Source organism: Lissotriton helveticus, chromosome 7 (assembly GCF_964261635.1).
Source record: "Lissotriton helveticus chromosome 7, aLisHel1.1, whole genome shotgun sequence".
Classification (NCBI taxonomy): domain Eukaryota; kingdom Metazoa; phylum Chordata; class Amphibia; order Caudata; family Salamandridae; genus Lissotriton; species Lissotriton helveticus.
This window is the reverse complement of record NC_136068.1, coordinates 834,137,017-834,154,107: the sequence shown is the minus strand read 5'-3', so window position 1 is coordinate 834,154,107 and position 17,091 is coordinate 834,137,017. Positions and strand designations below refer to the sequence as shown.

General features: G+C 46.0%; 1 protein-coding gene across 1 annotated transcript in view; it reads left to right on the top strand.

Moving 5' to 3' along the window:
- The first annotated feature begins 1,425 nt into the window (after positions 1-1,425).
- The window catches only part of EIF4EBP3 (eukaryotic translation initiation factor 4E binding protein 3), a 65,590-nt gene continuing 49,924 nt past the window's right edge, over positions 1,426-17,091 (top strand). The window contains exon 1 of the mRNA XM_078653326.1: positions 1,426-1,701. Coding sequence (XP_078509452.1) covers positions 1,566-1,701 — 136 coding nt within the window. The 5' untranslated portion in view covers positions 1,426-1,565. The remainder of the gene's footprint in view (positions 1,702-17,091) is intronic.

Here is a 17,091-nt window from a genome sequence, read left to right as displayed (position 1 = left end):
AGTAATGCGAGTTTGTTGGTCTACGTACATATATCATGGCGTACTTCGACATCGTACTTTTCAATATTAACACAAATATGCTATAAACAGAGCAAATAATAACAGACTGTTTACATTGTCCTCCATCTTGCATCAGTCATAATACCCCATGTGACGACTACTATTGTTTATCGTTCTAAGTAAAGAATTACATATTTATTCTAATAATCTGAGATCTTTCCCGCACTGTACCTAACCAAGGACATCCCAATGTTCTCAGGCTATCGTTGTATATTGTATCAACTCGTATGCTCTAATAAACTGTGAGTACCACTAAAATCCAATGTAATGCTGCTGAGAGAATACCTGAATGTATTCTGTAGTAAAATGTTTCTTCTTTCTTGTCTCTCATTGGTGCCTATCCTGAGAACCATGTATCCGTGTAGAATAACGAAAGTCTTTGTCTAAAGACCTATAAAAGAACGTGTATTTTCTGTACTCAAGAACCCTTATTACCCACCTCAAAAGGCGAATCTATACCGGATTTCATATAAATTGTTCTGCGATCATCATACTTCGTACGATTTGTTGTTAAACTTTTGATGGCATATTTCATATACTCTCCTCATTAATTTCCTAAACAATGCCTTAAACTTAATATCCAGTGTATGTCACTCTTATAAGAATGTTTCAGCACTGGTTATTGAATTTGAATTGATCACAAATGTATTCATTTGTATTAGTGACAGGTCCTATTGAGGAGCACCAAAGTCTGTATCGGGACTACACCGCTCCAGGTACTAGCCATTAGCATGATCATATAGGACGAGTTTGCACATCGACACTAACAAGGCAAAAATTGTAGAAATAGAAACTCTGGCCACACTGCTGCAATTTTTTGGGGTGGATGGAACTGGAGTGAGGTTGGACGGAACCGGAGCCTATTAGTTCATGTGTTACTTTTTTTGTTGTCAACTTTTAAGAAAATTAAAAATGTTACTTTTTTTTTTATAGAGGGCCGTAATACCAGTTTTTGTTCAATGTTTATGCGCTGTAAACAACATATTTTTATATTCGTCATTCACCGTCAAAGGGCGGGCAAACTTTAATTTATTTCCATTGTGAAAGCACTCAACCAAATTAGTATTTTAAAAGGCCCATAGAACAAGCGTGGACTGTTCTATATAAAGAACCGAAAACAATGGGGGTTGGGCGAGGTTGTGTTCTGCAGCCTTCGCCCGCGGTGCCTGCCTGGCGGCCAGTCTGCCCAGGAGCGGGCGCTCCCGGCCTCCCTCCCCCCTCCCCCCGCTGCACCTTCCCTGCCTCCCCAGCCAGCCACAGCCCGGGCCTGCACAACACCCAGATTGGAGCTGCTGTGCAGAGCACGTGGTGCCCGGGGGCCAGCGAGGAGGGAGGGCCGAGCCGAGCCGAGGGGAGTTCCTGTCCTCCTCCTCCACTGCACGTAAACAACATCCAGTTCACGCATGTGCTCTCCATAGGGGCAGAGACGGTGCCACAACGAGGGCGCATACTTATTTTTTATATCGGTTCTATTTTGTTCTTCATTCCTGAAAGAAAAAGTCGACATGTCTGCTTCCACTTGCGAGTCAAGCGCGTGCCGTCCTATACCGACCAAAGTGTTTTACCTGAAAGACCTGTCTCAGCTGCCAGACTGTTACAGCTCCACGCCAGGCGGGACTCTCTTCTCGACGACTCCAGGAGGTAAACAACAGAGTTATTTCTGCAATTTACAGTCGCAAAATAGAAAGGGATGGGGTGCGTTTACTGTGCAAGCAGAGCGCTGGTGCACAGAACTGTGCGTCACGCCGAGCACGAATGCATTGCATGTTGCTGTACAGGGAGTTGGCCATTCCATATAGGCAGCGTGCAGGGCTGCCACAAGTGTGTGGGGAACTGCATGTAAAAAGGGGGTGCCCCCAGGACACCCCCGCTCCTCGTAACCCCCCTTAATGCCCTCTTGCCCAGCTTTGTGTATTTGGGAACGCCACCTTTCTTGCTGCCTCACATGTTAATTATGCAAGTGAGTTGTGTAATGCCTCCGTAATCTCTGAAGTGCAGAGGGTCCTTCTGCTCCACACGAGGCCCTGACATAGCAGTCATTTTGACAAGGTATAGAGCAGCGGTTCTTGAACTTTTGACTTATGTGGACCTCCAGTGTACCATTTCTGGATTCCGGGGACCCCTCAGAGTCATTATGGGAAGCCTGGTACCCTAAGCAGTTTCCACGATTTGAACCTTGAAACAGTACACAAACATACAAAAACAATTATACATAAACAAATGGACAACTATTAAAATATTTTGTTTAATTCACATTCAAATATAGAAAAAAGTATTTATATTTTCAATTTTGCTTCTTTGTATATACTTCATTAATTTTAATTTATTAACTTTAATATTATGCCTATTTGTAAAACAGTTGCGGCCCCTGAGTAGTCCTCACGGACCCCAAGGGTTCCTCGGACCCCAGGTTAAGAACCACTGTTCTAAAGAAAGGAAGCAGGACAACTTTTGAAACCCCAGAGTTGTACCTTTTCTACCCCTCCCCAACCCTTCTCAATCCAAATAACTGACTAACATATCCACCACTACCCTTTTATCCCTCCGCTATTCTTCTCACTCCAAATAACTGACTAATATCCACCACTGAAATTACTTTCATCATATTAATTCACCACTAATCCTTCATGGGCTTCCTGAATAGCGTGTTTCAACACCCCATCAGGGGTAACAAGCGCAATATAAATACAAACCTTTTTCCTCCTCTATCCTGCTGCTATCATTCCAAATCGAAATAACTGACTAACCTATCCACCACTTAAAATGTACTTGCATGTTTCATTATACTAATTCAACACTAATCCTCTACGGGTCCTGGAGCAGCGTGCTACTCGCCGAAAAAGCGCTTCAACGCCTCATCAGGGGTAGTAAGCGCTATATAAATGCAATTACAATACAATACCAGCGCTCCTGTTGTTGTGTCACTGGTAGAGCAGGGTAAAAAAAAATGCTACATACCGAATCGGTTGAAGTCCGTCTATGTATTTTTTTTGTTTGCCTACGGAGTGAAAGTGGATTTAAACTAGTCCCTCTTCCCCCAAATTCTTTCTGCAGCCAAACTAAAGAAAATGACAGATTTCTTGCCCAAATACAGAAAAAAACAAAACATGGTCCAGGAAGGTGTGGTCTATCCACAGATATTCTTAATTGATTGCGATCAACCAATCAGAACTGGTATAATTCTGGGACCCTATGAATGATTTGGAATAAGCACAACTGTTAGTATCATTCTCTTTACCTTTTGATGGCCAATCTGAAAAACCTATATAAAAATTTCCTGCATATGGTGTCCTTTTTCTGAACCCATTGTTGACCGATATGGGTCATGACGTGTATCCGCATATAGCGAAATAAAAAGATAAGCATTTGCGAGAGTTTAAGCTATTGGCATTGTAAATGGCAACGCCTTCTATTAATCTGTTTAGAAAACTGACACAAATAAAAGCCATGGTCATTTACAATGCCAATAGCTTAAACTCTGGACCTCGAACTCAGAGTGGTGGTGGGGTGGGTAAGTGGGAGGGGTGGGATGGTGTTTGGCATGGCATGGTAGATCCGGGAGATAAGGGAGTACAAAGTATTAACCAATTGCGACCACACACCTCTATGTGCAAAATGTGCGCCTTCCCACTCCAGGCATGTGGCCGCCATTGACTAGTACTCCGGTAAAAACAAAATATAGTGGCCACTATAGTTAAAGCGGGCCGCTGTGGCAAAAGAAAACAAAGACAGGAGTGCAGCTGCTATAGTGAAAGCAGACCACGCTGGCAACCTAAATAAACAAAGGAGCACGGCTGCTATTATGAAAGCAGACCACGCTGTTAAGGTAAATAAAGAAGTGTGGCTGCTTTAGTTAAAGCGGATAGGGCTTCCCCAAAATTTAAATATGGATTAAAAGGTGCAAACTGGTTGTGTAAATATGACGCAGCCGTCGTTACACCAAAACTAAACAAGCTGTTTTTTTTAATACAACAACTCTGCCATTTCTAATAAAAGCGGGGGCCATGCTTTGTTACTGGAAAGCATGTCGTTGGTGGAATCGGAAATATCATTCAAGAAAATAGTGCTCACGGAGTAAATAAAACATACTGAGTAACAACACAAGTAAAAGGTCCAGTCTTCATGAGAGGTTACAGATGCAGACAAGGCAGTACTAACCCTATTCATTAATCAAAAGCAACCATTTAGAAAGGACACTAACAGGAGGCAATTGAAAAGATGGGCAAAAAATGGGCAGAGCTTCAAGTCCATACCTGAATACAGCATGCCTGGCAGAGCGGCGCATTCACTGTCCAGGCTCGACCTAAAAAGTTGCTTAGCCCTAGCCCCTTGTAGAGTACAGGAACCCAACAGTCATCCAAATTGATAGTCCCAGAGACCGGGGCAAAGCCTAGAAGCCAATGTTCATTAACACTGATAGTCCTAGTTACAGGGAGAAAGCCACAACTTCTGTTCTTAAACATTGATTAAAAATAAGGGACCAGTAGCACTTCTTGGTGAAATAAAGTGACATATAAAAACGACAGCGAAGGGAGGCCGGGAATGCAGACATGTAATATTGTATATGTGATGTTGAACCTCATAATAATGTGAAGTGCATAAAAACAGTAGCAGCATATGTCAGAGGATGGAATCCATTCGACAGAGCAAGATCCTCTCTCAAAACAGAACAAGCATTTACAATGCAACGGTTTCACCTTTGGAAAAGTTAGAGCTTTTGGCATTGTAAATGACAACATTTTTATTTATATGTTGGCTTTGACAACATAAATAAATGGCATTGTCATTTACAAAGCCAATAGCCTAATCTCTCGCAAATGCGACACCTATTGCATTTGCACACACACACACAAAACCGGGTCACAAGCAGGCAACAGAGGCACACACAAAACCGGGTCACAAGCAGGCAACAGAGGTAAGGACCAACCTCCTTTAAGCTTAGGATGTCAAGATGAAATAGGAAGGTCTTATATACCTTCTGGTAGTGCCGGGCACTTAAAAAATACTGGAAAGGCACACAAGCGATTAGTTTTCCCTATGGATGTCCATATGGTCCTTATTATTATATTCATACATCTAAATACAAAAAATGTGTAAATACACGAAATATAAAATCATTACCTGCAAGTAAACAGAGATCAAAGTGGGATATGGCATGTATAACTCCTTATCACCACATCAGTCAGGTCCTCCCCGTCTTATAGGTATTTACTGGTAAGAGGAAGAGTACAAAATCAGACCAGTACCAAAAGCAAAATGCTATCTAAGATGGATACAATAACACCCAGTGAGGTCTACTGTTATGTAAACATCCTTTATAACCCATGTAAACAGTGGGCTGATATTAATCTAATCTGCTGGGAGAAATTGCGGGACAACTAGTTCTCTGGAAAAGTGGTCTTTCAAAGGTAATCAAAGCCGAAACACGATATAAAACGAAAGGGGCACCATAATGTGCGCCAGGACCACGAGTGTTGCAATATAAACCCACCCACATAAGGTGTATGCAACTTTATACCGGACAGACAGGTGGACTGCTACCAGGAGCAGACAGTTTTCTGTGGGATAGACGTTTGAGACAACAGGCATGGTTAGGTGGGCAGAGGGGTGCTCTGGACAGCAGGCACCTTTATAGGGGGTATCCGCCAGCAGGCAGGGGGGGCTGGAGACTTCACAAGGGGCAATAGAGGGATGCTGCCAAGAGCAGACAGGCTCCCATGGAGAAGAGGCGTGGTACTACCGGCAGCTTTAGGGGGCAGAGCGGTGGTCGCGGCAGAGACGAAATGGTGTCAAGTTATAATAAAAAAAAACGCATTACATAAGAAAGAAAATAAAGAGGGCTTACCTGAGACCCGCAAACAGCTGCATACACACCGGGCAAAACACTCCTTGCACGACGCTGCACGGAACGGTCACGGGCCGGGGGGGACCTGTAAAAGGAACAAAAACAAGCATTAGACAACAAAACAGAGACAAGATGGCTTACCTGAGACCCAGAAAGTGCTGCATACATACCGGGTAAAACACTCCTTGCACGACGCTGCACGGAACGGCCACGGGCCGGGGGGGATCTGTAAAAGGAACAAAAACAAGCAGTAGACAACAAAACAGAGACAAGATGGCTTACCTGAGACCCAGAAAGTGCTGCATACATACCGGGCAAAACACTCCTTGCACGACGCTGCACGGAACGGCCACGGGCCGGGGGGGGACCTGTAAAAGGAACAAAAACAAGCATTAGACAACAAACAGAGACAAGATGGCTTACCTGAGACCCAGAAAGTGCTGCATACATACTGGGCAAAACACTCCTTGCACGACGCTGTACGGAACGGCCACGGGCCGGGGGGGATCTGTAAAAGGAACAAAAACAAGCATTAGACAACAAACAGAGACAAGATGGCTTACCTGAGACCCGCAAACAGCTGTATACATACCGGGCAAAACACTCCTTGCACGACGCTGCACGGAACGGCCACGGGCCGGGGGGGATCTGTAAAAGGAACAAAAACAAGCATTAGACAACAAAACAGAGACAAGATGGCTTACCTGAGACCCAGAAAGTGCTGCATACATACCGGGCAAAACACTCCTTGCACGACGCTGCATGGAACGGCCACGGGCCGGGGGGATCTGTAAAAGGAACAAAAACAAGCATTAGACAACAAAACAGAGACAAGATGGCTTACCTGAGACCCAGAAAGTGCTGCATACATACCGGGCAAAACACTCCTTGCACGACGCTCCACGGAACGGCCACGGGCCGGGGGGGATCTGTAAAAGGAACAAAAACAAGCAGTAGACAACAAAACAGGGACAAGATGGCTTACCTGAGACCCAGAAAGTGCTGCATACATACCGGGCAAAACACTCCTTGCACGACGCTGCACGGAACGGCCACGGGCCGGGGGGGACCTGTAAAAGGAACAAAAACAAGCATTAGACAACAAACAGAGACAAGATGGCTTACCTGAGACCCAAAAAGTGCTGCATACATACTGGGCAAAACACTCCTTGCACGACGCTGCACGGAACGGCCACGGGCCGGGGGGATCTGTAAAAGGAACAAAAACAAGCAGTAGACAACAAAACAGGGACAAGATGGCTTACCTGAGACCCAGAAAGTGCTGCATACATACCGGGCAAAAACTCCTTGCACGACGCTGCACGGAACGGCCACGGGCCGGGGGGGGACCTGTAAAAGGAACAAAAACAAGCATTAGACAACAAACAGAGACAAGATGGCTTACCTGAGACCCGCAAACAGCTGTATACAAACCGGGCAAAACACTTCTTGCACGAAACTGCACGGAACGGCCACGGGCCGGGGGGACCTGTAAAAAGAACAAAAACAAGCATTAGACAACAAACCAAGACAAGATGGCTTACCTGAGACCCGCAAACAGCTGTATACATACCGGGCAAAACACTCCTTGCACGATGCTGCACGGAACGGCCACGGGCCGGAGGGGACCTGTAAAAGGAACAAAAACAAGCATTAGACAACAAACAGAGACAAAATGGCTTACCTGAGACCCGCAAACTGCTGCATACATACCGGGCAAAACACTCCTTGCACGACGCTGCACGGAATGGCCACGGGCCGGGGTGGACCTGTAAAAAGAACAAAAACAAGCATTAGACAACAAACCGAAACAAGATGGCTTACCTGAGACCCAGAAAGTGCTGCATACATACCGGGCAAAACACTCCTTGCACGACGCTGCACGGAACGGCCACGGGCTGGGGGGATTTGTAAAAGGAACAAAAACAAGCATTAGACAACAAAACAGACACAAGATGGCTTACCTGAGACCCAGAAAGTGCTGCATACATACCGGGCAAAACACTCCTTGCACGACGCTGCACGGAACGGCCACGGGCCGGGGGGGACCTGTAAAAGGAACAAAAACAAGCATTAGACAACAAACAGAGACACGATGGCTTACCTGAGACCCGCAAACAGCTGTATACATACCGGGCAAAACACTCCTTGCACGACGCTGAACGGAACGGCCACGGGCCGGGGGGGACCTGAAAAAGGAACAAAAACAAGCATTAGACAACAAAACAGAGACAAGATGGCTTACCTGAGACCCAGAAAGTGCTGCATACATACCGGGCAAAACACTCCTTGCACGACGCTGTACGGAATGGCCACGGGCCGGGGTGGACCTGTAAAAGGAACAAAAACAAGCAATAGACAACAAACAGAGACAAGATGGCTTACCTGAGACCCAGAAAGTGCTGCATACATACCGGGCAAAACACTCCTTGCACGATGCTGCACGGAACGGCCACGGGCCGGGGGGACCTGTAAAAGGAACAAAAACAAGCATTAGACAACAAACGGAGACAAGATGGCTTACCTGAGACCCGCAAACAGCTGTATACATACCGGGCAAAACACTCCTTGCACGACACTGCACGGAACGGCCACGGGCCGGGGGAGACCTGTAAAAGGAACAAAAACAAGCATTAGACAGCATAATACTCACCTAGCCACACAGATATTTACAGCATGGGCATCGGCACAGCAGGTTTGTATAACTGCAGCCTTCCGTAGGGCAAACGATGGCCGCGACGAACCCTGCTCCAACGTTGCTCTTCCGGCGCACCGGGGCGGAGAAGAGCTGCGGCAGAGGGAAGGGGGGGGGGAGGCGAAGCGAGAGCGGGACGGACAGCGCGGGGGTGGGGGGTGGGCGGAACAAAGACACAGACAGCGGGTGGGGGGACGGACAGCGGGATACAACCATGCTGGACCAGGAGATCTTAGCAATGAGGAAAGAACATAAAAAAAAAAAAAAAAAGTACACGCCCTCAGTGGCCCACGTCTTCATGACGATCGCAAAGGGGCGGGATGAGTAAAAATCGCGGGAACGCCCACGAATCTGCTCGGGCACTAACGGACAGATCTCTCTTCCAATGGCTAGCCTCCATTTATGGAGCTAGCCAATGGAACAGAGGGGCGGGACTACACACACATACTCTAGACTAAAGATTTAGCCTGCGCGAAAGTCTGCTGCGCGGCTTTCGGCGAGGCGAAACCTAAAAAGTATCAATAAATGCGAGAATCCTTTTGTGTTATAACTGAGTTTCTTAGACATTGCCAGCAGTCAATAAATAACTTTGCTGCCATTAATATCAAGGGTCTATATGCTGGTAGCTGACTAGAAGGCCTCTATTATTAAAGCTGAGGGCCCCATGGGTTCAGACCCCCAGCCTCAATTAAAACTGATCATTTAATTTTTGAAGAGGTGTTTACCTGTTAGTTTTTTTTATATTGGATGTGGATTACCAAGTGTTTTAGTAGTTTGTAACCAAGTGACACTGAAAAGCCCATAAAAAATAGATAATATGGGGCCACGCACAAACAGGTCACCCTGCTGCAAATATTCATGATTTTGTCGTTTTTAGATATTTTGTTAAGAAAAGTGTTGAAGAACCGCAATAGACCCAATGTCACCACAAAGATAAAGAAAAATAAATTACTCTTACTGAGATCAACGTGTAGCACACAATTATTTACATCAGAGCTTGCTGTTCTGCTTCTGTGCAGTCACACTGCTTTTTTTAAATTCTCAACATATAACGGGCTTTTCAAGCCTCCTTTGCTGTATCAGCAGGCTAGATTTTCCATATCCGCTGTTCAGACACCTTATTTTGTATCGTTTTATAATTTCAGCATGAATGATATTTCTATAGCCTCAAAATTAAGAGGGCCATGGATCTGGTTAGGTTTATATGGGGCCTCAGATGACTTGGCATCAGGATTTTCCTTAGCCTGTTTAGATAGTATTTTATTTCTGGCTGTGTTAAGTTATTGACCGAAGGGTAGGTTGGAACTGAAGATCTTGGATTCTTCATCTTTTTCAGCATGATTTGTAGGTTTCCAATGTTACCTGTCAAAGTCAAATGCTAACAAGGTGTTTGAAGTGTTGATTAGTAGGAGAACTTCAGTTTTGGTTCCTTTTTGTCACCCAAATTCTGCTTGTTCTGTCTAGTTTCTTTGCAATGTTGTACTGTGTTTATAACCCCCTTCTAGTCTACACCTATCCATTTAGAGGTAGATCCATCTGTTGGCTGCATATGTTTGTTCACTCAGCATGCCATTGATCTGTAGTAATAAATGGTATTACAGTTGTCTCAAACTTGAGATGGCCGCGGTTAGGACTATATGCTGCCTCAATTAACTTAGCGATACAAAAGGGGATGATGGACGGAGCGTTTGAACAAATCAAACACTCACCCCCAGTCAACTGATCTGGGTTTAATCCATCACCATTCTTTAGTTCACTCAGCCACCCCAGTTCAAACATGGCTATATGCAAATCAGTCTGACCCTGTGCCTTATGGGAACAGTCCAGCCCGAACTGCCAAGCCATGTCTTCCCTGGAAGGGAAGTACGGTGATGGATTAGACCCAGATCTTTTGACTGGGTGTGAGTGTTTGATTGATTCAGATGCTCCGTCCATCACCACCCCCTTTTGTACCGCTTTTGGCCGCCATAAGTGTGGCAGGGTATGCTCAGACGTGAGTCCCTTGCTCACTTTGCCACTGGATTCAAGCAAGCCGGGCTGAAGACGGCTGGAATGCCAGAAACCGGTCCTCGGAAGCTTGTTTCCGGTCCAGGGAAGACATGGCTTGGCAGTTCGGGCTGGACTGTTCCCATGAGGCACAGGGTCAGACTGATTTGCATATAGCCATGTCTGAACTGGGGTGGCAGAGTGGGCTAAAGAACGGTGATGGATTAGACCCAGATCTTTTGACTGGGTGTGAGTGTTTGATTGATTCAGATGCTCCGTCCATCACCACCCCCTTTTGTACCGCTTTTGGCCGCCATAAGTGTGGCAGGGTATGCTCAGACGTGAGTCCCTTGCTCACTTTGCCACTGGATTCAAGTAAGCCGGGCTGAAGACGGCTGGAATGCCAGAAATCGGTCCTCGGAAGCTTGTTTCCGGTCCAGGGAAGACATGGCTTGGCAGTTCGGGCTGGACTGTTCCCATGAGGCACAGGGTCAGACTGATTTGCATATAGCCATGTCTGAACTGGGGTGGCAGAGTGGGCTAAAGAACGGTGATGGATTAGACCCAGATCTTTTGACTGGGTGTGAGTGTTTGATTGATTCAGATGCTCCGTCCATCACCACCCCCTTTTGTACCGCTTTTGGCCGCCATAAGTGTGGCAGGGTATGCTCAGACGTGAGTCCCTTGCTCACTTTGCCACTGGATTCAAGCAAGCCGGGCTGAAGACGGCTGGAATGCCAGAAACCGGTCCTCGGAAGCTTGTTTCCGGTCCAGGGAAGACATGGCTTGGCAGTTCGGGCTGGACTGTTCCCATGAGGCACAGGGTCAGACTGATTTGCATATAGCCATGTCTGAACTGGGGTGGCAGAGTGGGCTAAAGAACGGTGATGGATTAGACCCAGATCTTGTGACTGGGTGTGAGTGTTTGATTGATTCAGATGCTCCGTCCATCACCACCCCCTTTTGTACCGCTTTTGGCCGCCATAAGTGTGGCAGGGTATGCTCAGACGTGAGTCCCTTGCTCACTTTGCCACTGGATTCAAGCAAGCCGGGCTGAAGACGGCTGGAATGCCAGAAACCGGTCCTCGGAAGCTTGTTTCCGGTCCAGGGAAGACATGGCTTGGCAGTTCGGGCTGGACTGTTCCCATGAGGCACAGGGTCAGACTGATTTGCATATAGCCATGTCTGAACTGGTGTGGCAGAGTGGGCTAAAGAACGGTGATGGATTAGACCCAGATCTTTTGACTGGGTGTGAGTGTTTGATTGATTCAGATGCTCCGTCCATCACCACCCCCTTTTGTACCGCTTTTGGCCACCATGAGTGTGGCAGGGTATGCTCAGACGTGAGTCCCTTGCTCACTTTGCCACTGGATTCAAGCAAGCCGGGCTGAAGACGGCTGGAATGCCAGAAACCGGTCCTCGGAAGCTTGTTTCCGGTCCAGGGAAGACATGGCTTGGCAGTTCGGGCTGGACTGTTCCCATGAGGCACAGGGTCAGACTGATTTGCATATAGCCATGTCTGAACTGGGGTGGCAGAGTGGGCTAAAGAACGGTGATGGATTAGACCCAGATCTTTTGACTGGGTGTGAGTGTTTGATTGATTCAGATGCTCCGTCCATCACCACCCCCTTTTGTACCGCTTTTGGCCGCCATAAGTGTGGCAGGGTATGCTCAGACGTGAGTCCCTTGCTCACTTTGCCACTGGATTCAAGCAAGCCGGGCTGAAGACGGCTGGAATGCCAGAAACCGGTCCTCGGAAGCTTGTTTCCGGTCCAGGGAAGACATGGCTTGGCAGTTCGGGCTGGACTGTTCCCATGAGGCACAGGGTCAGACTGATTTGCATATAGCCATGTCTGAACTGGGGTGGTGAGGAAACGGGTTTTTAGGAACCCGTTTGGTGCCAGGGGATAACACCCGAAGACCTCTGAGTTCTCCCTGTTCCGGACCACAGAAACACGGAGTCTTCTAGTCGAGTCAGAGATCAAGTTTTATTGATAGCTACCAAGTAACAGGTGTCCTAGAAGCACGACAAACACGGGTCATGTGTTCTCAGGAGACTGTTTGTTTTTACAGAACCAGCCTTCTCTTTATATACAGAAATAATAGCTGCAAGCAAGAATTCTTGAGTTTATGATATGGCTATACACATATTTCTACAATAATACAAAAGAGCGAAGTCATGTAGGCAAGCCCGTATTTTAGATGTCCAATTCGTGATAGATTACCTAGCCAGGCCCGGAACTCCCATCAGATATCGGTGAAGCCCCAATAAAAGAAGGCACCTCCTAGTCATAAAACTGGCCATAAACAGGGAGCGTGGACAGGTGTTATGTGTGTAGAAAACATGATCTGTAAGAGGTGAATGGTTTGTGGTATGTTGTGCATTGATGCTATCGTGTTTGGCCACTGGGCGAGGAGCTGCCCAAACAGGTTTGGCTGGAGGCAAGGGTGTCAGTTGGGACAGGTCAGGGGGGAGTCAGGGAAGGTGGACGTGTCCTTTTAGATCAAGCTCGACCTTTAATTGACTTATCATGAGGGCAAGACACAAGATGGATACCGTTTACAAAATGGAGTCTGAGGGGTCGGGACGGAAACTACGATTCAGGGGTTTTAGCATGTCTCGATCATGACGCAAATGCATAGGAATGATGTCCTAATCATTATCGGTTCGTCGACACCAAATTCGTCATGGTACGTTGATGTTTCGGGACACGGGTATCGGACCTCGATACCGGGACAACAGTAGGGTCCAGAATTTCAGAACCACAGTGGCAGAGTGGGCTAAAGAACGGTGATGGATTAGACCCAGATCTTTTGACTGGGTGTGAGTGTTTGATTGATTCAGATGCTCCGTCCATCACCACCCCCTTTTGTACCGCTTTTGGCCGCCAAAAGTGTGGCAGGGTATGCTCAGACGTGAGTCCCTTGCTCACTTTGCCACTGGATTCAAGCAAGCCGGGCTGAAGACGGCTGGAATGCCAGAAACCGGTCCTCGGAAGCTTGTTTCCGGTCCAGGGAAGACATGGCTTGGCAGTTCGGGCTGGACTGTTCCCATGAGGCACAGGGTCAGACTGATTTGCATATAGCCATGTCTGAACTGGGGTGGCAGAGTGGGCTAAAGAACGGTGATGGATTAGACCCAGGTCTTTTGACTGGGTGTGAGTGTTTGATTGATTCAGGTGCTCCGTCCATCACCACCCCCTTTTGTACCGCTTTTGGCCGCCATAAGTGTGGCAGGGTATGCTCAGACGTGAGTCCCTTGCTCACTTTGCCACTGGATTCAAGCAAGCCGGGCTGAAGACGGCTGGAATGCCAGAAACCGGTCCTCGGAAGCTTGTTTCCGGTCCAGGGAAGACATGGCTTGGCAGTTCGGGCTGGACTGTTCCCATGAGGCACAGGGTCAGACTGATTTGCATATAGCCATGTCTGAACTAGGGTGGCAGAGTGGGCTAAAGAACAGTGATGGATTAGACCCAGATCTTTTGACTGGGTGTGAGTGTTTGATTGATTCAGATGCTCCGTCCATCACCACCCCCTTTTGTACTGCTTTTGGCCGCCATGAGTGTGGCAGGGTATGCTCAGACGTGAGTCCCTTGCTCACTTTGCCACTGGATTCAAGCAAGCCGGGCTGAAGACGGCTGGAATGCCAGAAACCGGTCCTCGGAAGCTTGTTTCCGGTCCAGGGAAGACATGGCTTGGCAGTTCGGGCTGGACTGTTCCCATGAGGCACAGGGTCAGACTGATTTGCATATAGCCATGTCTGAACTGGGGTGGCAGAGTGGGCTAAAGAACGGTGATGGATTAGACCCAGATCTTTTGACTGGGTGTGAGTGTTTGATTGATTCAGATGCTCCGTCCATCACCACCCCCTTTTGTACCGCCTCAATTAACTTGGCGTCAGGATTTCCGTGAACTTGTTACTGGTTGTTTGTTCCAGGTAGTGTTAAGTTATGGTAGAGAGATAGGAGGAGCCTAAGATAAGTCTTGGCTTCTTTATCTTATGCACCAGTGTTCATTCCCAGGCAAAATGAACAAGTAAATGCAAATAAATGATTTGGACTGGGAGAAAGTCTGTTTTGGTTTCTTTTTGTATTCAAGAACTGTATGTGTTTTATCTATGTTCTTTGACATGTTGGTCAGATTTTTTTTATCATTCATTCTGGCCAGCCCCCATCAATTCAGAGGGAGTTGTGTCTGTCTACAAACATTTGTAAGCTGAGATGTTATGTTTTTTTATTTTCTGGAATGCTCACATGGGATGAATATAAGTTTGGCTCATGCCATCTTCTTTAATTCTGCACTATTACAAACATATCCAAATGTGTTGGTTCCAATCCTCGAGGAAAACTTTAGTGGTGTTTCAGAGATCTGCAGACATAAGCGATGAATTTATTTAATAATTATTTTAGCCCTTCAGTACAGAGGAGTAGTTGGCGCTTTTTATGAAACTACTCGTGGATATCATGGCACCAGTAGCATGACCTGTGGACAGATATATGATATGGCCCAAGGAACTTGAAGTATCACCAGCGACCTAAAGGGAAGTGAGAAATCTTGGTGTGACAATGGATTTAAACCTATTGTTGATCCTACAGTCAGTGAAATCACAAGGAATATCTACAAAAGGAAAACATTGAGGGGCATTCTCCACCTACCTTGGATAGCATCAGAACCTGCAAACCTTTCTTACTCTGGTTATTTCTAAGATTTATTACACTAGCAGTCTGTATCTTGGTTCCCCATGCGTTGTAATAAAAACTACCTCAAGATTCAGAACACTACTGCAAGACTAATACTTCACCTACACCAGAGGAAGCATAAGAAGCAGTCTTGCAAGCTATTCACTGGCTACCCATAGTTAAGACAATCAATGTTTGAGGAACTCTGAATTGTTCACACAACAAGGAAAAGGCGCATTGTACCAACAACTGAAGTTCAAGTGATACTCGCAATTCATGGTGGCACGCTCAAGATTAGCTCCAAGGATCATCGTCCAAGTGGTTAGACTCTGGAACTCATTGCCAGCCAGAATAGGGAATATACAGGATCACCTGCAATTCAGAAAGGAAGTAAACACTTGGCTGTCCCCATGATAACCTCCCAGACAGTTTGAATAACAGCAATAAAACTAACAATCTCAGGCCCTGTGAGCATTAGGATTAATAGCAACCACACAAAGAAAACTGACATAGTCATTAAGACATGAATCAAAGAGCTAAATATGTTCCTAGGATTCATCTGGTTACCCGCCCCTAATGTCCCGTAGATAAAGGAAATCCCCAGTGTTCAATAGTAAATGTACCTCCTAAAATAGTTAGGCCATAGGCTTCCCAACCAGTTCTCCTGCTCAGAGTTGTTATCCACCTCAACATAAAACGATCATTCCAATTCCTATCAAACCTCGCCCCGTAAGAAATGTTATCCACTTCAGTATGATTCAGTCATGTTAATTTCAACCAAACATCACTCTGTTAGATATGCTGGTTATGAAAATATTATCAGTCCTCCCTAATGTAAGCAATGCAAAATAGGCATACACATTTTAACCAAGAGATTTGCTGTACACTGCTGATGAAATGGAGGACTGGTCATCCGTCGGCTTTAATACTAATGACAAGAAGGATAACTTTAATAGATCTCATCCAGGTGGATATCTACCTTTGCCCCTTGCCTTCCAGCCTGTGCTTATTACCCGCCGACATGAGAATCGGGGTGGAAACACTTCTGTTATCATCATAGAACAGTAGTGAGAGAAAGAAATCAAACCAGTCAGGGATATGCAAGGTAATTAATAGCCACCAGCCTACTACAACGATAAATATGTATGTCTATCCCTCACGATGCTTTCATCCATCACACTGCTAAGTGCCATGCCACTAAACAGTGTAAATGCTTTCTCTAGGCCCCCATGCATAAAACCAAAACTGTTCCCTCATAGGCACATTCTCATTAACAACACCCTTATATTTAATTCAGAATCCCACACAGAGAAGCTTGCTACCCCCCCAACTTAGTGGTATGAAGTACAGTTTAATTCATGCAATATTATTAACTGATGAACAGAGGAAATTGAAATTAAATGACACAGATACCGAAGAATTGTGTTATTATCGGTTTCCTGAACATAAGAAGGCCGGCTCTGGTTCTAATTGCAAGGGAGAGAAAGTTCCCAACAGAGGTTGAATATTTTTCAGCAACCAAGGGTTTAAAGCATGACACTTTAAGTTGTAAGAATTATAACCCATCTATGCATCCAATCCAGCTGATGGTCTGAGAGGATAAGTCCTCTGTTTGGTTCTCATCAGGGCAATAAAGAGAGAAAAACACACACCATTCATCACTGATTCAGTACTTCTAGCTAGACTAAAATTCAGGGTTTCACCAAAATGAGATGGTAATTTATGAGATGCTGCATCACCATGTCTTTTTACTTTACAGAAAACTGAGTTTGTTGCATACATAGGTGCTCTTCTGCTTAAAGTAGGAATTTAATATATTTACTGGT